The sequence below is a fragment of the Lissotriton vulgaris genome, chromosome 4_1, assembly GCF_964263255.1.
Source record: "Lissotriton vulgaris chromosome 4_1, aLisVul1.2, whole genome shotgun sequence".
Lineage (NCBI taxonomy): Eukaryota > Metazoa > Chordata > Amphibia > Caudata > Salamandridae > Lissotriton > Lissotriton vulgaris.
Genome location: NC_141691.1, coordinates 404,968,035 through 404,993,192, shown reverse-complemented (window position 1 = coordinate 404,993,192; position 25,158 = coordinate 404,968,035). Strand labels below are relative to the sequence as shown.

Sequence of the window (25,158 nt, the reverse complement as noted above, 5' to 3'; positions counted from 1 at the left end):
GGGAACCGTGGATGACAGAGTGGTGGCATGTTGTTTGCGGGCCGCCGTCACAATTACAGAATCCGGAGGAGGTTCCGCCCTTAGAAAGGCCGGGTCGGAATCGGGAGCCCGGTATTTTTTCAGCAATCTCAATGGAGCCGCATTCGTCACCGCAGGGGTGAGGAAAAGGTCCATGGCCGGTTCCTTCAGGCCCGGCACCAGAGGCAGTAGTGGACGAGACAGGTGTTTCTGGTGCAGTGTCTCGAAAATGACTGATGTCTTAGGCGTGGGCACCGTCAAAGATATGCCCAATTTTGCAGCGCCTCTCAAAAGAACATCATGGAACGCCACCAGGTCATCAATCGGAGACACCCTCGTGTCCGGTGATCCCGACAAGGTCGGAGAGTAGTGCCTGGTCCCTGAGGACCTCGTACGAGAGCGAGATCTGTGCCTCCTATGGCGGTGTCTCGACCACGTGGACGACCTGTGGCGCGATCGCTCCTTCCTCCTAGAGCGAGAGCGTGATCTGCCAGCCCGTGGCCGAACCACAGGTTTCCGTGGGGGAGCCTTCCTCGGTTCCTCCTGGGGTCTAGGTTTCGGGGTCCCCTTAGGAGGTGTCAGCAGAGGAGGTAATGACGTGGACCTCGGCGGAGGGACCGGAGGTATCACCGACCGAGGGGCAGGCCCATGCGGTGGAAGCGGTGGTAGTGGTCGGCCTGGCGGAAGTAGAGGGTTGGTGGGAGGGTCCTCCTTAGGTACAGGCGGAGGGGGCGACCTAGGCGGAGGGGGCGACCTAGGCAGAGTTGGCGTGTATACCACCGAGTACACCGAGCCCGGTGACTCCTTCGGCGAAGGGGGCTGAGACCTAGCCCCTTCAGCAGGCGATCGCTTCCTCTTGCGTCCTCCACTTGATCCAGCCTGACTTCTGGCGCCAGAACTCCTCGTGCGCCGCTTAGGAGAGGTGGAGCGACTCCCAGATGCCGAACTCTTCCTTCTCGACAAGAGTGTCGCTTTTCCGGCGTCGAACGCCGCCTCCGCGACGTCGATCTCTTCCTCCACGACGTCGAACACCGCCTCCGCGAAGTCGACCTCTTCTTTCTTGACGCCGAACGCCGCCTCCGCGACGTCGACCGTTCCATTCTCGACGACGAGCGTCGATTCCTCCTTCTCGAGGTCCTCGACTCGACCGTTGTCGACGGCGATCGGCGGTGTTGCCTCGACGGCGAGCGCCGATGCTTGTCGCTCCGTCTTCGGTGATGTCACTGACCATGTCATGAATGATGTAATATGTGACATCATCAGCAGTGGATTGCGGGTGCGCGATATATAGTTAGTGCAACTAACTATATATGCGAATTTCAATGGTTTTGTGCTAGTAAAATAAGGTTTTGAAAATGCTAATCCCTAACTATATATGGTCTATAACCTATGGTTTTTTCAGTGAATTATAAATATAGTTACAAACAATTGCCCTGAAGCATTGAGATGGAACACGACAGCATTCCGCCATCCGGCTTCGTGATGCAGCCTGCTTTGCTGCTCTGTCTTAATTTTCTTTCTGCCAACGCGTTTCCAGGCCAAAAGCCTCTTCTTCATGGGCACAAACAGCACATCTGAGGCTCGCATTATGATTTCCGGTTTTATTTATTACAACCCCGCCCCCAGCGGGCGTGTGCTTAGAGCATTTCATTCCTGGTGCATTATAGGTCATTAAGTCCTTCATGCGAGCATTAGTGTTCACTTTCAGTAAGTTCAAATTGTGCGTTCGTAACTTTAAATCCTTTTCATTCCTTTAGTAGGTGACAGTTTCTGAGAGCAGGCAATGTGAGCATTTGGATTGCTGTGCCGATTAGGTTTTGAAAGTTCAAATCCCCAGCCTCTTCCAGCTGGCATTTGTAGTCCTTTACCTGCTGGTGATGGTTCTCATCCCCACGGCCGGGCGCTGTGTATAATTGGTTACAAACAATTGCCCTGAAGCATTGAGATGGAACACGACAGCATTCCGCCATCCGGCTTCGTGATGCAGCCTGCTTTGCTGCTCTGTCTTAATTTTCTTTCTGCCAAAAGCCTCTTCTTCATGGGCACAAACAGCACATCTGAGGCTCCAATTATGATTTCCGGTTTTATTTATTACAACCCCGCCCCCAGCGGGCGTGTGCTTAGTGCATTTCATTCCTGGTGCATTATAGGTCATTAAGTCCTTCATGCGAGCATTAGTGTTCACTTTCAGTAAGTTCAAATTGTGCGTTCGTAATTTTAAATCCTTTTCATTCCTTTAGTAGGTGAACATTTCTGAAAGCAGGCAATGTGAGCATTTGGATTGCTGTGCCGATTAGGTTTTGAAAGTTCAAATCCCCAAACTCTTCCAGCTGGCATTTGTAGTCCTTTACCTGCTGGTGATGGTTCTCATCCCCACGGCCGGGCGCCGTGTATAATTGGTTACAAACAATTGCCCTGAAGCATTGAGATGGAACACGACAGCATTCCGCCATCCGGCTTCGTGATGCAGCCTGCTTTGCTGCTCTGTCTTAATTTTCTTTCTGCCAACGCGTTTCCAGGCCAAAAGCCTCTTCTTCATGGGCACAAACAGCACATCTGAGGCTCGCATTATGATTTCCGGTTTTATTTATTACAACCCCGCCCCTAGCGGGCGTGTGCTTAGTGCATTTCATTCCTGGTGCATTATAGGTCATTAAGTCCTTCATGCGAGCATTAGTGTTCACTTTCAGTAAGTTCAAATTGTGCGTTCGTAATTTTAAATCCTTTCCATTCCTTTAGTAGGTGACAGTTTCTCAAAGCAGGCAATGTGAGCATTTGGATTGCTGTGCCCATTAGGTTTTGAAAGTTCAAATCCCCATATATATATATATATATATATTTATTCTGAATTATTTGGAAAAAGAGACAGATTAGACAGCTAAACCGGCCTCTAGGCTAGGCCTAAAGAGGTGCGTACAAACACAAACTTTGCCATCCTTGCATGAGCTCTAGGAGGAGGACCAAAGCAGTACTTAACAAAGAAACCATTAGACTTTGCATAACTAATGGTGCTGCACATGTAAAGCCCATTTAGTATTTTTGGTGGATATTGGGAGCTGATGCATAAGGAAATTAAGTGATTTGCTCTTTACTGCTTAATGTCATTACTTCGAAAAGTTGATTCCACTACAAATCAAGTACTTGGCTAGTTACACAAAGCCCACTGCATTTTTTAAGAAAGAAGTAAAAGCTATCCTCATGGCTAAATTCACCAGAATTTTTACTTTGGATCTATTTGAGACTCTGCACCTATTTGTACTATTTGTTTATCTGATGGTCAATTTGTTCTATTGGTTTATCTGAGTGACTATGCTCCTTCATGTACCGACCCTATTTTGCTACCTTTCTGTAAAGCGCTCTGATATCTGCAAAGATCTTGTTCGCGCTATATAAAACTTTCAAAATAAATAAATAAGATGATACTCGTTTAAAGCCATTTATAACATTCACAATTTTCTATAACTCATTTACTAATTGGATTAAAAAAATAAGCTAAAAAAAGCTCCTGGAGCGTGGCTAGCGTCTAAGCAACATGGCCGCAACTTAGAGGCGCTCTGTAACCCCCGTGAAGATCCCAACCGATCCCCCTTATTAATCCGCAACTCCTTGTGGCCCTAAACGAAGGAGATTACGGAGGAAGGTGCCGGGTGCCTAGCGGTGGTGTTCTGGCCGCGGTTTGTGACCTCCAGCGGCGGCGCCAGCTATTTTGCGGCCTGGTGGAGAGACGGAAGCCGGGACTTCTATTTCCACGGCCGCCCGGTGGCGGCGGACGGCGGCCAGGATCGGAGGGGAGCGGTAGGACAGAGGGATAGGTAGCGCCCCCACCACCAGAGGCCGCGACGACTCGGCTGCCTGAGCTATCCTGGAGCTGGGGGGTGAATACAGAGACCCACCCCTGTGAACTACCCTCTGGGTGCTGCATCCGCTTTGCTCAGCGAGGAGTTTGTGACCGCTGCCGCCATCTTCTCACTAAGCGCAGTGCTGGCGCGACTGCCGGGGTATGGGGTGAGGCCAGGATCTGGCGCTTGCAACTACAGGCAGTACTGTCCTTGGAGACCGCTGACGCGGATTTACTTGTGGGCTGAGCGGTCAGCCTGAACGTGATCTCCAGAGCGGCCCTGACGGAGGTTCTGGGGGGGCGATGTAGCTAGCGGCTCTCTCCACTTGCCACACATTTTGCTGACATACGACCATCGAGGCAACGGGGCAGTGAGGCGTCTCCTGAGGAGCTAGACGGCTGCGGAGGGCGCTGCCTTGTCAGATACTACCGTGACGCGCTTGTGGCTGCAGATCTGTTTTTTGCAGCGACAGTGGTGCCGCGAAACCAGACAGGCCGCGTGGGCTTGCCGTGCCCTTGGACAGGCAGCTGTGATCAGCGACTTAGGCCAAGCGACACGACCATACAACCTGTAACCATGAGTAACAGAAGCACAAGTTACTACTTGTGTAACGATATATCTGTAAGATACATTAGTTAGTGATAGATTCCTTACCTTAGAATATCCCCAGGCGTCAGACTGGATCCGGAAACTTTTGCGTAGCAATACCCCTGCGCGCCGGTAGGCGTCGTCTGCGGCTCCGCGTCCGTCGTCGGCGTCGTGAGCGCCGGGATGACGTCGTCGGAGTATATAGACGGCGCCCATGCGCGCTGACGTCAGTTCTGATAACACAGCTTTTCCGCGCCAGATACGCAGAGCCATGATAGAACTAACACTGGTGCCATGAAACTAGGGCCCTGAAAGGGGATGACCTTAACCCTAAATATCAGTTCGCAGAACGGGGAGGATGGGAGGGCGGTAAGGAATCTATCACTAACTAATGTCTCTTACAGATATATCGTTACACAAGTAGTAACTTGTGCATCTGAAAGAGACACGTTAGTGATAGATTCCTTACCTTAGAATAGATACCCCAGCAATACCAACCCCGGTGGTGGGTCTGCGAACCAATATCACACCAGAAAGTCCTGGAGGACGGAACGGCCAAAGAAGCCATCCCTCCGGACTTGACTGTCCAGGCAGTAGTGTCTTGCGAACGTGTGCAGCGAGGCCCACGTGGCTGCCTGACAGATGTCCTGCAGGGGGACACCGCGGCCCAGGGCAGTTGTTGTTGCCGTGGCCCGAGTGGAGTGAGCCCGCAATCCAGCCGGGGGCTCCTTCCTCGCCATGGAGTAGCATGCTTGGATGCACAAGATGATCCACCTAGAGATGGTCCTCTTGTGTACTGCCTTCCCCTTCTTCGCGCCCACGTAACCAACGAAGAGTTGGTCATCCACCCGGAATTGGCGAGTGCGGTCTAGGTAGTAGGAGAGCGCACGTTTTGGATCCAGACGGTGGAGCCTCTCCTCCTCTTTCGAGGGATGCGGAGGCGGAAAGAAGGTGGGCAAAGTGATGGACTGCCCGATGTGGAAGGCCGTGACAACCTTGGGCAGAAAGGAAGGTCGTGTACGCAACACCACCTTATCAGGATGAACAGACAGGAAAGGTGGAGAAGAAGAAAGAGCCTGGAGCTCACTCACCCTCCTGGCAGAGGTGATGGCAACCAGGAAGGCCGTCTTTAGAGTAAGGAGACGAAGAGGGCAGTTATGAAGTGGCTCAAAGGGAGCACACATCAGATAGGTGAGAACAAGATTCAAGTCCCACTGGGGCATCACGAAGGGAACAGGAGGGAACATGTGCGTGATGCCCTTCAGAAATCTACTTACAATAGGAGACTTGAATAAAGAAGGCTGATCTGGTAGCCTCAGGAAGGCTGATAGAGCAGAAAGGTACCCTTTAAGAGTGCCCAGAGCAGAGCCCTGCTGGGCAAGGGAAAGAAGAAAGAGCAGCACTTCCGAAAGGGGTGCAGAGAGAGGATCCACAGCCTTTGCTGTGCACCATGCCACAAATCTGTTCCACCGGCAGGCGTATACCGACTTCGTGGAGGGACGCCTGGCTGCCAGAATGATATCACAGACTTCGGGAGGCAAGTCAAATGGCCTCAACTGCCGCCGCTCAATCTCCAAGCTTGTAGGTGGAGACTGGACAGGTTCGGGTGCAGGACCGTCCCCTGCTGCTGCGACAGAAGGTCCTCCCGAAGAGGCAGACGAATCGGGGGATCGACTGACATGCTGAGTAGCTCGGGATACCAGTATCTTCGTGCCCAGTCCGGAGCCACAAGGACGACCTGGGCCCGGTCGCGCCTGATCTTCTTCAGCACTCTGGGCAGAAGTGGTATAGGCGGAAAGGCGTACAACAGACCGCAGCTCCACTCGCGACGAAAAGCGTCTCCGAGCGAGTGCCGCCTTGGAAACTCCAACGCGCAGAACTGCTGACATTGCGCGTTCTCTTCTGTGGCGAATAGATCTAACCAAGGCTCTCCCCACTGTCGAAAGAGACCTTGCGCCACATCCGAGTTCAGACGCCATTCGTGATCCATCATGCACCGGCGGCTGAGTTCGTCCGCCCTGGCATTCAGAGAGCCTGCCAGGTGTTGAACCACCAGGGTCACGCCCTGATGTTCCAGCCACTGCCAGAGGCGCAGAGCCTCCTGGCAAAGGGTCCACGACCCCACTCCGCCCTGTTTGTTGCAGTACCACATGGCGGTGGTGTTGTCGGTGAACACTTGCACCACGCTCCCCCTGACAGAGGGGAGGAATGCTTTCAGTGCAAGACGAATCGCCCGCAGCTCCAGAAGGTTGATGTGGAGCCGGGACTCCGCCGGAGACCAGAGGCCTCTGATCTCCGCCTCCCCCATGTGGCCTCCCCAGCCCTGGAGTGACGCGTCCGTCACAACTACGTGCTCCGGCTGGGGTAGGGAGAGGGGTCTGCCACTGACCCAGTCGCGGTCCGTGAGCCACCACTGCAGTTGCTTCGCAGTGCCCTCCGAGATCAGGACATGATCGGACAGGTTGCCCTGATGCTGGGCCCACTGAAACTTCAGGTCCCACTGCAGAGCCCGCATCCGCCACCTGGCGTGACGCACCAGAAGGATGCAGGAGGCCATCAGTCCCAGAAGCCGCAGCGTCAACCTGACCGAGACCCGGGATAACGGCCCGAAGACAGGAATCAGAGCCTGAATATCCCGAACCCGCTGCTCGGGTGGGTAAACCCGAAACTGCGCCGAGTCGAGAACCGCTCCGATGAAGAGGAGCTTCTGAGAGGGACACAGGTGTGACTTCGGCACATTGATGGAGAACCCCAGCAAGTGCAGGAGGTCGGCCGTAGTCTGGAGGTGGCTGACTACTGTCTGGGGCGAGCCCGCCTTCAACAACCAGTCGTCGAGGTAGGGGAAGACTGAAACCCCTTGCCTGCGCAGATGGGCTGCGACCACCGCCATCACCTTCGTGAACACCCGTGGGGCGCTGGTAAGGCCGAAGGGGAGCACGGTAAACTGAAAGTGCTCGTGGCCTACCGTGAACCGCAGGTAACGCCGGTGGGCCGGCAGGACGGGGATGTGGAAATAGGCGTCCTGCAAGTCCAACGCTACCATCCAGTCTCCTGGGTCCAGGGCAGCCAGGACCTGAGCCAAAGTGAGCATCTTGAACTTCTCCGTACGGAGGAAGCCGTTGACGTTCCGCAGATCCAAGATAGGGCGTAGGCCCCCTTTGCCCTTCTTGGGTACCAGAAAGTAGTGGGAGTAACAGCCACGTCCTACTTCTGGCCCAGGAACGCGCTCGATGGCCCTCTTGGCCAAGAGGGCCGAAACTTCCTCTTGCAGAAGTCGCAAGTGATCCCCCGACACACGGTGGCATTGAGGTGGCATGGATGGAGGGGAAGACTCGAAGGGGAGGGAGAAACCCCTTCGGACAATTTGCAGCACCCACCTGTCCGAAGTGACTGTATGCCAGTGGGAGAGGTGATGGCGAACCCTGCCCCCCACAGGCGTCACATGGGCCTGAAAACTCGGACTAGGAAGGTTTTGAGGCGGGGGCTGCTGAGGGAGGTGCGGACTGGCCTCGCCGCTGACCCCGACCACCGCCGCGGCGGTTCCCACGTCCGCCACCGCGCTGCTGGACATTTTGCGGCGTGTGGCTGGCGGCCCGTGGTGGGGCGCCCCTTCCGTGGCCACGAAAGGAGCGAAAGGCACCCGATTGCTGGCGTGGGGCCGTAAGGCCCAAGGACTTGGCCGTGGCCCTGGAGTCCTTGAAACGCTCCAGCGCATGGTCTGCCTTGTCGCCGAAGAGGCGACGGCCATCAAACGGCATGTCCAGGAGGGTGGCCTGGACATCGGCCGAGAAGTTGGCGGACCTCAACCAGGCGTGGCGTCGAACCGCCACCGTCGTTGCCATCGCCCTGCCCAGTGAGTCCGTGGTATCCAGCCCACACCGGATAGAAAAACGTGCTGCATCTCGGCCGTCCGCAAGGGTTTGGCTGAGTTTAGCCCTGACCTCCTCAGGGCATTGTGGCAGCACCTCCGCAACCGTGTCCCACAGAGTGTGGGTGTAGCGGCCCAAGAGACAGTTGGTGTTCACTGACCGTAGCCCTAGGCTCACAGACGAGAAGACCTTCTTCCCGAACTGCTCATATCTCTTGGATTCCCTGTCGGGCGGGGCCGACGGGAATGCGGTCTGGGAGTTGGAGGCCTGGATGACCAGACTCTCGGGGGTGGGGTGGGTGGACAAAAAGCAAGGGTCGCCCGGTGCCGGGCGGTAGCGTCTGGCCACGTTCCTGTCCACAGGGGGGCCTGTGGCGGGCTTGGACCAAGTGCCCAGAAGAACGTCACACAAGGCCTCGTTAAACGGCAGGAGGGGCTCCGCGGAGCCGGACTGCTGTTTGAGGACCTCAGTGAGGAGATTAGTCCTCACGGCCGCGACGGGGAGCTGAAGGTTTAAGGCCTTAGCTGCCTTCGTCAACACTACACTGTAAGCAGAACCCGCCTCCGAAGCCACAGTCGGGGGCGACGTAAATCCAGTGTCTGGCGAGGTGTCAATACCACTGGCCTCCCCAAGCTCATATGTCCAGTCCTGATGTGACTGGCAATCACGTGCCAGAGGGTCCTCGGACCCCTCCCATTGCTCCTCGTCACCTGGCTCCTGGAGACCAGGATTAACAGCCAGGGCCTCCTCGTGGAGATAGAACTCTCCGAAGGCCGACGGAATCGGCGCCCAGCGGCGCCCTTCCGACTCCTGAGTAGGACCGTAGGAAGCATTGGGGTCGGCAACCACATCGGCTGCCGGAGACGACACCTGAAGGGACGGCGCCGGCGAGGTCGTGAGGTCGTAAGGTCGACCGGCGGGGTCCCGGATCCGGAGCCGGATCCAGCGAGGTCGCGCGGCGCCGGGACCGAAGTCGCCAGCGGCGCCGGGCCCGAAGCACCCGACGTCGTCGGGGCCGAAGCGCCCGACCCGGAAGGACCTCCAGACGGAGCCGATCGGCCCGAAGGCGCCACGGGAACCGACTGAGGAGGGAGGGCCCTCATGGCCATGAGGTACCTCTCGACCTCCTCCTGCGACGCGCCGTGCCCAGGGACCCGAAGGTGTGGGGCAGGCGGCGACGCTTGCGACTCCCGCGGAGCCGCGTGGGCGGTGTCGCCCGAGTCCCCGGTCGCATCGTGCGAGCGACGGGGCGGGTCGGAGGATCGATGGTGTCGCTCCGACCTCTCATGCCTCTTACCTGAGGACTTGGAACCAGACGATCGGTGTCCACTCCCGGAACGGCGATGACTCCGACCTCGCGACCTATCCCTCGACCTCCCGTGGGACCGGGACCGGGACCTGGAGCGGCGCGGGGCCGACTGCCTCAGCTCGAGACGCTTGCGGGACCGCTCCCGCCTAGCCTTCGACGTCAGGGCCCGGCAGTCGGAGCAGGTTCGATCGTCGTGGTCGAGGCCTAAGCACTTCAGGCACCGGCGATGGGGGTCCGTGACCGACATGAGTCGGCCGCACTTCGAGCAAGGCTTGAACCCGGGCATCCCTGGCACCGATAGTCGAGGATCGACTAAATAGAGGATCAAAAAGATCGAAAAAGTTTTCAGTCAAAAAGTGACTGGGGGTAGAGCTTCTTCCGGATCTGCGCTAGCTGGCGCGGAAAAAAGAAGAACTGACGTCAGCGCGCATGGGCGCCGTCTATATACTCCGACGACGTCATCCCGGCGCTCACGACGCCGACGACGGACGCAGAGCCGCAGACGACCCCTACCGGCGCACAGGGGTATTGCTACGCAAAAGTTTCCGGATCCAGTCTGACGCCTGGGGATATTCTAAGGTAAGGAATCTATCACTAACGTGTCTCTTTCAGATACACGAGGGGCCCTAACCAGTGTCCAAGCTCGAAAAGTTTGCATACACTAAGACGCAGACGGATGCGCAGGACAAGGAGACACCATCCTCCAATGGTGCAAGTAAAGGTGCGGCCCCGGAGGTGACAATACTGGATATCATGACCACTCTGAATTAAGTGGACTCGCGCATTGATCTGGCCCTGATCCGTGCCGACCTTAACAAGAGGTCTAATAGGGTGTCGGAGGTTGAAACCACAACGACGGTCCTATCTACCGACACGGCCACCCTGAAAAGGCAGGTAAAACAGCTGGAGGCGGACAATAAACTTATGGCAGCAAAGCTGGAGGATCAGGAGGGGCGCTCGAGGCGAAACAACATCCACCTTATAGGTGTGCCGGAGAGTGCAGGTGGCCCGGTCCTCGATCTCTTCGTAGAGGATTTGGTTACGACTCACCTCCAGCCGATATGATTGTCTACGTTTTCCTCGGTTGAAAGGGCGCATCGGGTCCCTGGAGGAAGACCGAAGCCAGGGGCCCCACCACGGCCTATACTAGCCCGTATTTTCAATTTCAGAGACAGATGCGATCCTGCAAGCCGCACGTAAAGCTCCTCCGATCCGCATAGACAATGCTACAATCACGATTTTTCCAGATTACACCCCAGCAGTCACGAAACAACGCAGAGGATTTCTCGACGTCAAGAAGGCCCTTCGTGAGCGGGAAATCAAGTATTCTATGCTGTTCCCCGCCAAACTACGTGTTGAATCCGACGGAAAGACGTGGTTTTTCTCGACACCCGAAGAGGTCCAAGACTGGCTGGATGGCTGGCGCAGGTTCCCCAGGACGGGGCGCAATGGGGAACGCGAGGCGAGGCAATCACCAGACCGATATGGAACAGGACTGAATATAGGGCTTTGATGTGGCGTGGCCCGCCAAGTGATGTGTGGACCTGCAATGCCGCAATGTTGCTGCTGCGTTGAAGGCCAGCGGACGCCTGCACCCAGGGCGCCCTTCCAAGGTTGCTGGTAGAATCGACAATTTGATTTAAGCTTTACTTGGCTACTGCACAGGTACTTTCTATTGTACATGTATGATGCGGCCTACTGTGATACTACTGTTATACCCTCTAAACTGCTGGTTTTTCCCGGCTCGTCGGACAATACACAAAAGAGGGGCAAAGGACATAAACAGTTGTTTGGGGAAAGGGTTCTGAGGGGTGGAGGGAGGTCTTTCTTACCCCCGTCGTTCCAGTAATGGGAAGGGATACCAAGCATTCTGCTTTGTTGGGGTGGCGGGTAGTTTTGAGTCCATCAAGAAGGGAGGCAGGGAGGGAAAAGGAGGGAACTGTTGCCAGTTGTTTTATGGTTTTTTGTTTTATGGTTTGAAGGTTTCTGCACTAGGGCGAAAACAACAAGATGTCTATCTGGTATTATTTTGTTGAAACACTGCATTGAAGGTTGTACAGAGTGCTGCAATACCTGTGGCATACGGCATAATGATATCACACTCGAAGGACGAATCGCTTGACGCCCTGAAGTCCCCGATAGCTCCCTTCTCATTGGTCACATGGAATGTACATGGGTTGGGGGATAAGATTAAAAGGGGTCTGGTGCTCCAATATCTAAGACGGGCTGCACGGCAGTGGCCCTACTACAGGAGACGCATTTGGTGGGCTCAACGTGTAAGGCCATGGATCGCTTTGGATACAAACTGGTTGTGCACTTGGAGTTCTGCTCAGGTTCAAGAGGTGTGGGCATCTTGGTGCGTAGATAGTTTCCGTTAATTATACACAGACTCAGACGGATAGTCAGGGTCGATATGCTGCATTAGTGTGTCAGTGGGAGGGTAAGCGCTTCAACGTAGTCTCAGTGTACATTCCCCTGGCTCTTCAGGCCATGTCTCTCCAGGCACTTCATGCATTCATACTGAGTCTTCCCGAGGGAGAGATGCTCATTAGAGGCGATTTCAATTCAGTGGTGAATGGGACCCTTGACCGGTATCCTCCTAGAAGGGATACACCGGGTAGCTCTCGCATGGGGGGGATTCATAGATGCCCTGGGTCTTACTGACGCATGGAAATACAGACACCCCACCTCACGATGCTACACTTTCCTGTCAGGGGTACACAACAGCCTCTCTTGTATAGATTACTTCTTACTATCTGCAGGCAGCCTTTCCCATCTGACAAACATTGAGATTCGACCCCGAAGCATTTCGGACCACTCGCCTATCATCATGACTTTCACAACACATACCATGAACGCGGCATCGGTGCAGTCCACTATTACTTTATGGGAGGCATACAAGGCAGTGGTGCGGGGCAGGCTATTGCGTCCATAACAGGTCATAAAAGAGCGGCTCGAGAAGAGTTAGATATCTTGGAATCTGACCTTGCCGAGGCCACTGATCAACATGCTGACAATCCTTCCCCAGCGACTTTGCAGGCCTTACGCATTCAACAGTGCAAACTTAGGGAGCACCAACGTGAGGCGGTTAAAGAAAGGTTACAGGCTACTCGTCATAGGATATATGAAGTGGGGGATAAAGCAGGTAAACTTTTGGCATGATTAGACAAGAAAGAGAGAGCAGAGAGGACAAGAGCACAGCTGCGTACCTCGTTGGATTTAGTAGTAACTACTCCGCAGGAAAGAGTAAATACACTGGCTGAGCACTTTGAGCAATTATATGCCTCTGGCTCACACATGACAATAGGAGAGGCTCAGACCTACAACAAAGATATAAAGATGCCAACATTGTGGGAGGAAGCGGCCCTCCTGCTGGAGGCTGATCCCACGGTTGATGAGCTGCAGGCGGCCATCAACTCCCTACAATCCGGCCGTGGGGCCCAATGCAATACCCATCGAACTTTATAAGAGGACATCAGATATAACTGCCCCGCACCTTTTAAAAATATTTCTTGAAAGTCTGAGGGTGGGGGAGCTGCCTCGAGACCAACAATAGGCCACCATAGTAACAATCTTAAAGCCTGGTAAACCCCCCGAAGACTGCTAGTCATATCGGCCCATATCCTTGCTTAATGCGGAGGCTAAGGTACTCGCCAAACTCCTAGCAGCGCGCCTGACCCCACACCTTTCAAACTTAATTCATCCGGACCAGTCAGAGTTTATGCCTAATAGGAATACGGCCCTAAACCTCAGAAGACTTCACGCAATAATGGCACACATACCTTGTATCCATGAACCTGCGGTTATTCTATCCCTTGACGCGCGCATGGCATTTGACATGGTTGAATGGTCTTATTTATTTGCGGTGCTCAGACATTTGGGATTGGCCCCAAATTCTGTGCATGAGTAAAGTTACTATATTCTAGTCCCCTGGCGCACGTGGCGTTTAATGGACATATCTCGCGGGATTTTCCGCTTTCCCGCGCCAAGGCTGTCCACTGTCTCAGTTGTTCGCTTTGGTGTTGGAGCCTTTGTCGGCCTGGATCTGGTGGGACCCAATGATTCGGGAACTTAACTGGACGATGACCTGGGAGGACCGCATCTCTCTTTATGCTGATGATGTGCTGCTGTACCTAACCTCTCCCAGGCGCTCCATTCTGGTGCTTTTAGACATCTGCAACATTTTTGGTCGGGTATCTGGCTATACCATCAATTGGTCAAAGTCGACCCAGTTTGTCCTGCAGGGCCCGCCCCCACTGCTCCCAGTGGACTGTCCACTTAAAATTGCGGTTAATAGCTTTAAATATCTGGGCATTTATGTCACACCTCAAACGGAAGAGTTTTTCAGAATAATTTGTGGCCTCCCTTGGAGCGGTTCAGGCGAGACGTGGCGCATTGGCACAGCCTGCCGTTGACCTGGCTGGGTAAGGCTGCCCTTTTTAAAATGATGTCTCTTCCCCGTTTTTATATGTTCTGGAAAATACCCCATTTAATGTACCGCCGGATATTTAAAAAAAAAAATAGCGGCAACGGTTTCCAATCTGCTTTGGGGGCATAAACCAGCACGCATAGCTCAAGGAAAGTTAGTGAGGAGCTGGAATTATTATTATTAAATTTTATAAAGCGCGTAGTCACCCGTGAGTATCCCAGCGCTAAGATCCATACAACTGCAGGTCAGTGGGGACGGACGGACGGGGGGGGGAAGGGGGGGGGAGGGGGGGGGGGGGATGGAGGGGGGGCTGGGAGTCAGCATTTAGGGAAAGAGATGAGTCTTCAACCGCTTCCTGAATTGGAGATAGTCTTGTTCTAAGATCGCGGGGTAGTGCGTTCCAAAGGCGTGCAGTGTTGACAGGGAAGCGTCTTCCACCCGTGCGTGCCTTCTTGACTCTAGGGATGATGATATAGGGGGGCCTTTGTTTTGTAGAAGTCTGTGAGCCAAACATAGGGCCTTGAATTTCACTCGCTCTCTCACCGGGAGCCAGTGGAGAATCTTCAAGGCTGGTTTGGCCGAAGCCCTGGCAGGGGTATTGGTGAGGATCCGGGCTGCGGCATTCTGTATCCTTTGTAGTTTGTTCAGGGTTGCCTCAGGGGCGCCTAGGTAGATGGTGTTGCTGTAATCCAGCCTTGATAAGATAAGGCCTTGGATTAACAGTTTTTGAGAGGTGGAAGGAAGTAATGGCAGAATCTTCCTGATCGACTTGAGAAGCCCAAAGCATGTCCCGGCAACTTTTTTGGCTTGTGTCGTGAAGGACAGATCTCTTTCGAGCCAAATACCCAGACTTTTAATCTCGGACTTCGGGTCTGGAGGCGCACCCAGACAGGGGGGCCAGATGTTCTGTGAAAGGCAGGATAGCCGTCCTAGATATACAATTATACTACTGGGCGGCCCAGTTAAAAATAATTAATCAATGGATACACGCACCTCAGACGAAACCGGCGTTCCAGGCGGGCAGACAGGGGCTGGGAGAAGCAGGAATCTTGTCGGCACTATATGATAAAAGTAAGTCCACCTCCCTTGTAGGGCCCACCGCGCACACTGTCCACATATGGTATGCAGCGCAAGTGCGACTAAAATGCAAGTGTGTTATCACGCAGATGACACCACTGTGGTCCACACGGCAACTCGGACGACTTCAAAACAGTAAGGGGTTCCAGGCTTGGGATCACTTAGGTATTTCCACGGTGGGAGACTTGTGGAAGAGGGGTGAAATGATTCCATTCGAACAACTTAGGACCCAATATGAGTTGGCGCCCACGGAACAGTTCCGGTACATACAAATTAGGCATGCACTGCACGCGGTTCTTGCGCCTGGCACTGACGTTCCGGAAGCCACCCCCCTAGAGGACAGGCTACTGACCGAACACATGACTAAACGGGCAACCTCCTTTACTTATCACAAGCTTATTAACAACATACCGGACCCGACGCTGGCACTCAAAACGTAAATGGTCCACTGATCTGGGAGATATTGAAGATGCAGACTGGCAGACAGCACTATCGTCCCCCCGGGAAGTGGCCATACCATCCAGATTATGACTGGTGCAGTTAAAAATACTACACTGTGTATACTACACTAGAGTACTCCTTTTCACAATAGGGAGAGCCACACATCAGTTTTGCCTACGCAAATGCGGGGAGGAAGGGACCTTTTACCACACCATATTGCAGTACCCCCATATTACAGCTTACTGGGTCCAGGTGATGCGTACAATGCCACAGGTTACAGGGGTGTCCCTGGTGCCGGAGCCGAGGCGATGTCTCCTAAACCTGTGGGAACCAAATGATCTTACACATGCAGCTCAGGACTGGGTGGTGTTAGGGATGATGTTTGCCAAACGTAATACGGAGAAAAAAAAATGGGGATCTGGAGATGCACCAACACTCGAAAATTGGTGCAGTGATATGGATGGGGCGCGATTAGCGGAGAGGATTGTATACACAAACCGTGGATTCCACCGGAAATGGGAGAAGATATGGGGGGCTTGGAACACATTTAGAGGCTCTATCTGTGACCCACCACTGCATGAAACGGAAGACGTGTCTGAATGAGGGGGCTGGACGGGTGGGGGTGAAGCGATATGATAATAGAAATATGCCAATAATGTTGATTGTACTGAAACGTACATTTGAAATGTGTATAATGCTGCAAATGTTTGCTTTGCTCTGTGTTGCACAATGCAGTGACCATGTAATCTCGAAATGCCCTTTGTTCTATGAATACAATAAAAAGTTTAAAAAAGCTCCCACTTACCAGTTTAAGCATCCATGTACTTGCACGACAGGTGGCAAAGCAGCCGAAGGTTCCAAGCAGGACGATGACAGCACCCGTGCCAATAAGTACATATGGAACGTTGGTGGCTTTTTCATTCAGCAGCGAGAAATATACCTCAAGGCTCACTTTTCCCCATATACCAACTGCCAGAAGAATGACCCCTGTAAACTAAAATGAGAAACAATAGTTGGTAACTTGTCTTTTCACTTAAAATTTTTGAATTTACACTCTGTATCTGTAAGACACATCATATGGCACCAGGAAGTTACATCATCTTGAACACGAGAGGCCACAGCATGGTGGCCACAGTTCATATATCTCAGTACTGAGGTACTAATAACGAGAAGAGAAACCAGTATTTGCAATGCAATAGGTCTCACATTTGCGAGAGTTTGAGCTATTGGCATTGTAAATGACAATTACTTTTATGTATGCGTTTTGAAACCCTGCAAGTTGTGCGTAAACACGTACTTTGTACTTTTAGTCGTTGCTTACGAGAATGAAGGCTGACAGTAAAGAAGCGCAGTTACTGCCAGACTTGCTTCTGGTAAACAACGACTATAAGTACAAAGTACGTGTTTACGCACCACTTGCAGGTTTTCAAAACAAATAAATAAAAGGCATTGTCATTTACAATGTCAATAGCTCAAACATTTGCAAATGCAAGACCTATTGCATTGCAAATGCTTGACGAGCTCAGAGGCGGATGTGGCAGCAGCCATTTGAAGGCAGGGACCGCGATGCCAGGCTGCGAGTTTCAAAAGCAGGAGGGAGGAGGAGGCAGCTGCAGCCAAAACATACCTGTGTCTTTGAATGCACAGCAAATATGGCAAGATAAGAGGAAGATTCACAGCCATGTTAACAACAGACCTCTGTAAACCACACACACTGGTCTGGAGTGCTCCGGCATGATGAAAGAAATAGTGCTCACAACACATGTAACAGGGGCTGTCGTTGAAAATGGGTGGATCTTTTAAAGCAAAAACTGTGAAGGTGAGACGCACACCTGTTAAACCCCTCTCTTATATCCAATCTGCACTAGTGCGTTGTACTCATTATTGAATCTGTGTCGGTGTGCTGGCACTCGGCGCTCTGCCCATTTTGCGCTGCAACATGATAAGAACACTAAGGAGCCACTTTCCGGTTCCCATTGCCGCGACAACCTATTTTAATGAATTGAATGCATCAAATTCGTACTCAATTTTTTATATTTTCCAAAATTATATCCACTTCTTTTCATCTCGCTTATTCTTCAATCCATTCTACTCATAACCATATTTCGTCTTTCACTCTTGATTTTCTAAAGAACGCAGTAAACACACTGTTTCCTCATGCCGTGATATTTATTGGAAACCCAATGCATTTCGGGTAAGACCCTTCTTCAGGGGTTTCTACAATGCAAAGAAAATTATCGTTTTTAACACCAATGCTCTAATAATGCTTGTAATCATCTAAGTTCTACCAAGTTATTCTAATACACATTTATACATAAAAAGTGCTCCACTGATGCCTATAACTCAGATGTGACTACCCACTCCCCCTTGCTTAATGTCAAAAGTATTAATCCCTTCTCCTGTTTGACAGCTCTGTATTTCTACATGTTCGCTTATCCCACACTTTTCCTGAGTCCACTTATAATGTAACACTGCGCTAGGCAGAACGTGCACTTACCCCGACATGTAAAACATCTTTTTCTCACGTGAACAGGAAACAACCATCAATCACCCCGGACTTTAACGAATGAATAAAATAACGTGCTACAGGGGAGAGCATTGAGTAATTGAGACGAACATAATGAAATCATGAACGCAGGAAAACTGTCTCCCAGCCAAAATAATGGAGTATATTGTCGTAATTACTTGGACGTTAGCACCTGATTCAACTCTTGCAATATGGAAAATTGTTTGTTTTTTTACTTAAATTATGTTTCTGCATGGTTCACGTTCACATTCGAGTAGTTTATGTACATTTTGGGTGGGTAGCACGTTATTTTATTCATTTTTTGATATACTGAACAGATGCACTCTGGTTATAGGAGTCTAATTTAAAAGCTAATGACGGCATGGTAGCAATCCATTTCTCAGTTTGAAGCGAGCTTTCAAGTCACGTGACAACGTGGGTGACGGGAATCGACATAAAATGAATGTCCGTTAAAGCCCGGGGTGATTGATGGTTGTTTCCTGTTCACGTGAGGAGAGGGAGGGGAGAGCAGTACCTTAGCGTGGATTTGATGGATTAAAAAAAGATGTTTTACATGTCGGGGTAAGTGCACGTTTGCCTAGCGCAGTGTTACATTATAAGTGGACTCAGGAAAAGTGTGGGATGAGTGAACATGTAGAAATACAGAGCTGGACTGTAACCGCAGCTCTTCCCCCCCCCAACCAACCCCCCCCCCCCCACCCCACCCCCCTATGCCCGTCCCTCATATAGGCCAATTGCGCTAGCAACCAGTGGAACATTGGTGGACATCATGGCAGGAAAGGGCTCCAAAGGTGGCACGACACAAACTCGTATCGAAAGATACGCCTGCGATAAACCTGCGTCCCCTCCAACGGAAGGACGGCAAAGCTCCACGAAAACGGTAGACGGCGCTGGGACTAAAAAGGCGACACTGGATGACGTGATGCGAGCACTAACGCAGGTACAGACCACGGTGGGTTCCATCTCTACCGAAATAACTCTCATTAGAGCAGACCTCCACAAAATGGCGGAAAAGGTGGGGCCGCTGGAAGTGGTCACGAAATCACTGGTGGAGGATGTATCGGAGCTCCAGACGGCGATGGAGAAAGTTGCAGCAGAGAATAAAATGTTAAAGGAAAAGCTGGATGACCAGGAAGGGCGCTCTAGAAGGAACAATATAAGAATTCTTGGAGTTCCGGAATCAGAAGGTACTAGAGCAACTGACCTCTTTGTGGAAGACATCATTAAGTCACAGCTCCAGCCTAAGGGGCTGTCGTCATTATTCTCAGTTGAGAGGGCGCACAGAGTACCAGGAGGCCAACCAAAACCAGGGGCATCCCCAAGGCCCATCCTGGCGAGACTGTTCAATTTCCGGGATAGGGATGCCATCCTACAAGCGGCACGTGTATCTCCCCCCGTGAAGATTCAGAACTCCACACAAGCCTTTTTCCCGGACTACACGGCGGAGGTGGCCCGAAAACGGAAGACGTTTCTGGACATAAAAAAGGAACTAAGGAGAAGAGAGATTCAATACTCCATGTTATTCCCGGCTAAACTGAGGGTGGTGGCAGAAAACAGGACATGGTTTTTTGACAATCCGGAAACAGACCGGGACTGGTTAGACGGCTGGCGGCCAACCTCTCAACCCCGCCGCACAGGACGGACTAAAAAAGGCCAACGTACAGGAGATCGTGTGGACGTCCGAGCGGAGGGGCCGGTAGATGAGAGAAGCTCACCAATGAGAGGCAATGTTAGTGGAGATCTGGAGGTGGAGGAATAACACTCCGGCGGAAATTAGACACTTATTGATAATGGGACTGCCGAGTGGGCTGCCATGGACACTGGGCTGAGGGCCTCCACGGAGGGTGAGAGGGGTCGCTGACTTCGGAGTACTCTTCACCCCCAACGAGCAAGTAACTCTGTGTTTCTATTTGGGTGGGGTCAGGCACTCTGCTAAATTGGGGTGGCGGGCAGTTCAAAGTCCGTGTAGCAGGAGAGCAGGGGGGGGGGAATTCAGGGGATAGGGGGGGTAGCAATGTTTACTTGTTTGAAATGTTTGACTCTAAAGATTGCACGAAGAACCACAATGATCACAGTTAGCTGGAGAATGCACGCCGGGCACGATGGTGTCAACCCGAGAACATAAGGCCCATTATTGCAGACGAATGGAGGTGTCCATGAGGGTGGGTGTAGGCCGGGAACATTGATACCGCACCCTACGGAGACCTGGTCCACCTTTACAAGTGCGCAATGGCACAAGTGGCACAGTCTGATATCATAGAGGGCGGTCCTGACACGGGGCCGATGCCGCCGTTGCAATTCATAACATGGAATGTCAGGGGATTAGGAGACAAGGTAAAGAGAGAGTTGGTGCTTCAGAGTATTAGGAGAATGAATCATGATCTGATCCTTCTTCAGGAAACACATCTGGTGGGCACAGCCAGCAAGGCACTAGATAGACTAGGTTACCGCATGAACAGACACTCGGACTTCACTTCAGGGTCCCGGGGGATCGGCATATTAATGAAGAGAGCATCTCGATTTATACTACAGACTACCAAGACTGACAGTCACGGCCGCTTTGCAGCGGCTTGTGGGCAATGGAAAGGAAAGTCCCTGTATACAGGGCCGGACTGGGAACTGAAAACAGCCCTGGCAAATTTTGCCAGACCAGCCCTCATCCGGCGCGTAGCAAACCAGCCCCCGTCCAGCCCCACACTTCTCACTATACTCTGCGCAGTTAAAAAGTAGATTGTAAAACAAAATGCAAGCAATTTAGAGGTTACCCACCACAGGAAAAAATGTTGCACTGTATACGGCTGGAATTAATACAAGTGTAAGGTTTACTCAGATTACAAACGTCTATAGCCAGAAATGTTATGATAATATAAACAACTCCAGTACATTATTCATTGTTTTTTAATAGAGCACAGCTATATAATTCACTCTATTATTCATTTATACTTTATCAATTGTTAATGTAAAAGTATCCCTCTGAACATTTGTTTCACTCAGAATTGTAAAAAAAAATTGTGCATACCTCTGCAGATTTTTGTGAACCTCTGTGGGTGTATTTCATTGTGTGATTTAAACGTTACGTATATCAAATTGATATACGTCCCGTTTAAATCACATAATGAAATACACCCACAGAGGTTCACAAAAATCTATCAAATGTTCTAAAAACGATCGTGATGTCGTAAGTACAACAACACATCTCTGAACTATTGTCGCCTTCCCGTGAAACAAGTTTCATGCCAGATTTACTGCATGAGCAGCAGAACATGTACGTATACGCATTAACAGCCCCTTTAGCTAACACGTGGATTATCCTTATCCTTGCATGAAGTCACAACCATATCATTCATGGAGTCGCGAGACGAGTGTAGTATCCTGCCTTTCAATGAAATGGTTTTGTTTCTATTACAAGCAAGTTAAAGGGGAAATGCATAACATATAATAGAAACAAAACCATTTCATTGAAAGGCAGGATACTACAACGAGTCGTGCGATCCTAATTGCACAGTTCTATTTGAAAGAAGCAAGCAAGCAGCGCGGACTATGTACCTGATGATAAGTTATAACCTCTCGGGCCGGGAGGTTTTTAACCAGGCCTTGTCAGGTTATAACTTATCAGGGCAGGGTACATTAGTCACGTCGCGGTCGCGCTGCTTGCTTCTTACAGAGTCTGGGGGGGGCGGATAAACGGACTCACTCACCTCAGGCCTGTTGAAAAGTGATTACTAGACACAGGGGGGGGGGGTCGGGCTAGGCGGCGCTAGCCTACAATTATGTTATGTGGCCGCGCCCGCTTCAATCAACTGTACCGTCCGTCCGTGGCTCCTCTGACGCTCTGTGCGCACTTCCTCCTCGTTCTCGTCAACCATGGCAGTCACGCGGGAATTACAACCTGGAGGCGCGCAGACACGGCAGAGGAGGAGACAGGGCATAATTCTGCGCACTGCGCGCACAGGCCACTCCTCCTCCGTCGTTTGGGGTTAGGTTGCACTGTCTTGCACATAACATTCAGCAATGCATGCACAGGTCAATCAGGCTTGCTGGCGCAGTGGCGCTACTGCTATTCTGCATTATAGGAACTGCCTCCTGTCCTGTAACTTGGTCGGAAGTCTCTCAGACTGATCAGTGATGTCCCTAAACTAAGTGAGTGACGGCTGGGGCCTTGGGGGGGCGATTTTCAGTCCGACCGTCACTGGCTGTGACGGTCGGACTGAAATTCGGCCCCCAGCCACAAAACCGGCCCCCTTTTCAAAAACCGGCCCCCCACCCCCTCCAGCCTACCGGGGGATTGCCCGGTGGGCAGACTCACCAGTCCGGGCCTGAGTGTATATCCCACCGGCACTGCATGCGACTGCACTTCCAGACCGTGGGAGATTCTTGCTAGAGCTCCCAGAAGGAGACCTAGTAGTGGGAGGTGACTTTAATGCGGTGGCACATAATGTACGAGATAAGTTCCCGGTTCGGACACAGACACCTGGCCCGTCCCGCTTCAGTGAGTTTATAGAGGCGCAGGGACTAGTGGATATATGGCGGCGTCTTCACCCTGAAGATCAGCAGTACTCTTACTACTCAGCAACCCATAACTGCTTGTCCCGTATTGACTACTTCCTTACACTGGGGGACGGCCGACTTACAATAAATGATGCAAGGATAAGGCCTCTGGGTATCTCAGATCACTCCCCTTTGACACTGAGCCGATCATGCTCTGCAATAGCTCGAAAAAGAATCTACCCAATTTATCCGGGATATCTTAAGATACCTCACATCCGTAAAGAGCTGAAAAAAGCAACCAGGTACTACTTTGCAGAGAACACTGACTCGGTGTCCTCCCCAACGACCCTATGGGAAGCATACAAAACAGTGTTAAGAGGGCAGGCGATTACGTCAATAGCGGGGCACAAACGTACACAAAAACGGGAACTGTTAGATTTGGAATTGAAACTAGAAAAAGCAAACGCGGACCACATGGCACACCCATCGGAGGATACACTTCACTCACTCCACCTTTGTCAACAGACACATGATGACCTCCTTAAACGACGCTAAATCAACAAAACAAAGTGCCAGTACTGAACTGAGTAAACATATATTACACGATCTGTTATGAATGAAGCATAGCAGTCTATTGTGTCATTTGTCACTAATTTAATCAAGTAATTTTTGAAAGTTTTCCATTTTTTCAAAACATAGATTTTTGTGCATATCAGACATATATACAAAATATACAACTAAATACAAACTGTACAATTATTTACAACACAAATAATAAACAGTTTTATAATACATTCACACTAATGCTTTCACGCTCCACGCATACAGCTTACACCACTACATACACATACAAAAAACAAACAGTCATAAATACCACTGAGGTATGGGTCCGTGTCAATTTTACAGAAAATCAAATAACACAATATACATTTGTCAGTTGTAATATCAATAATACTGGAGTTCAATGCCCAAACATAAACTTTTTATATTTCAAACTTGGTATATTGAATTTATAAGATGACACTGGACCAATAAAGGTCGACGCGTTTCGAACCCCCTTATTGCGGGGTTCTCCTCAGGACCAAACACGAGTTCTAAAAGGACAAGAAAACAAATACAACAAATTACCTCTCTATAACAACTTCCTGTATGTAAACAACAGCCACCAACCAGCTTCACCTCGCCTACCTTAAGTCTCCTGTTTGTGTGACAGTGTGGTCAAACGAGGGTAAGTCTACACAGAAAAACATAAAAAGAGTCACATTTAAATCCTAATTGCCTTCCAGGCACTTACAGTTGGTGTATCTGAAATCTCAGCGAATGGGCTCACCTTCTTGCTTGTAAATACGGGTTTTTGGGTGCCTAAAGGGAAGGGGGTGCAATCAGTGATGTTCCTACACGGTTACTTCGGGGTGGGGTGAAAAAAGGCTTTACCGATTAAGGCTGCTTACCCGGTTTTGCTGTGCGGTGCATTTAGCCGGGGCTTGGATTCGGAGTTTGTTATTGGATTCAAACGATGGTCCGCGTTCAGCCAGATACTTGGGTCAACAAATTAACTGCATTAAAAGGAAAGAGGTTTAAAAGTTGTCCTCACTCGGTATTTCCGAATTTAAACTCCTGGTGTTAGCGTTCTCACTTGCTTCACCGCTTCCATTGCTGAAACAATCACCGCAACGAGTCCTTCGTATCAACGGAAGCGCCCTTCCTGGTACCTTTTGGTTATGACACGCTAATCCTTAAAGGGCCCGCGCCGCTTGCCGAATTCAGTCGGTTTAAACCTTCCAATGGGACCTGCCGTGTTATACGATTGTTGCCACTGTTTAGGGAAACACATTCCTTTTTACACCTTCGATCATATTTCGGTGGTTGCCCATTATTCTACGTGTGTGCCCAGCTTAAGTGCCTTCGTAGTATCCAATCACGGAACAAAGGATTGTGGTTACGGTAGTTCAATCATAATCTGTTGACAATTGCAATCCGTGCATGATTTGTGTTTAACGTATAGTTAGACAGGGGCCCCCCTGTAGATTTCCGAAATTTCATTCAGGCCTGTTGTGGCTGTATTATACTTCATTATTAAAAACGCTTCTCTCTGAGCCAATTTCAGCTCAATATCTCCACCTCTCGTGTCATACTCAATTTTAGAAATGATTGTCCAGTGTAAATCGCATTCTTTATGACCATGTGTGGACCAATGATGGACCAATGGTGCATTGGGTACCTGTTTCCTAATTCTTGATTTGTGTTGTGTAATTCTTTGTCTCGCCTCCTGTGTTGTTTTTCCAATGTAGAGTTTTCGGCATGGGCACCAAACTCCGTATACAACGTTTTTTGTCAGGCAATTTGTGAACGTAGTGTGTTTCCAAAAGATTTTTTCAAAACAGAATACCTCTCCTTCTTCTGTTGAGTCACAACAGGAACAATTCCCGCATTTATGATGGCCGGAAATAGGAGAAAGTCCCAACATGCTTCTCAATGTCACTTTGGGATCTCTTGGCAAAGCTGCCCTTACTATGTGGTTTGACACACTTTTTTCTTTTTTGTAGGCAAACAACGGGGGGTCTCTTAGTTCG

The 25,158-nt window shown here is 51.0% G+C and overlaps 1 protein-coding gene across 1 annotated transcript in view; it reads right to left on the bottom strand.

Annotated features, from left to right (window-relative positions):
- TSPAN6 (tetraspanin 6) overlaps positions 1–25,158 on the bottom strand; it is a 132,569-nt gene that overhangs the window by 89,098 nt on the left and 18,313 nt on the right. The window contains exon 2 of the mRNA XM_086918794.1: positions 16,376–16,564. Coding sequence (XP_086774920.1) covers positions 16,376–16,564 — 189 coding nt within the window. The remainder of the gene's footprint in view (positions 1–16,375; positions 16,565–25,158) is intronic.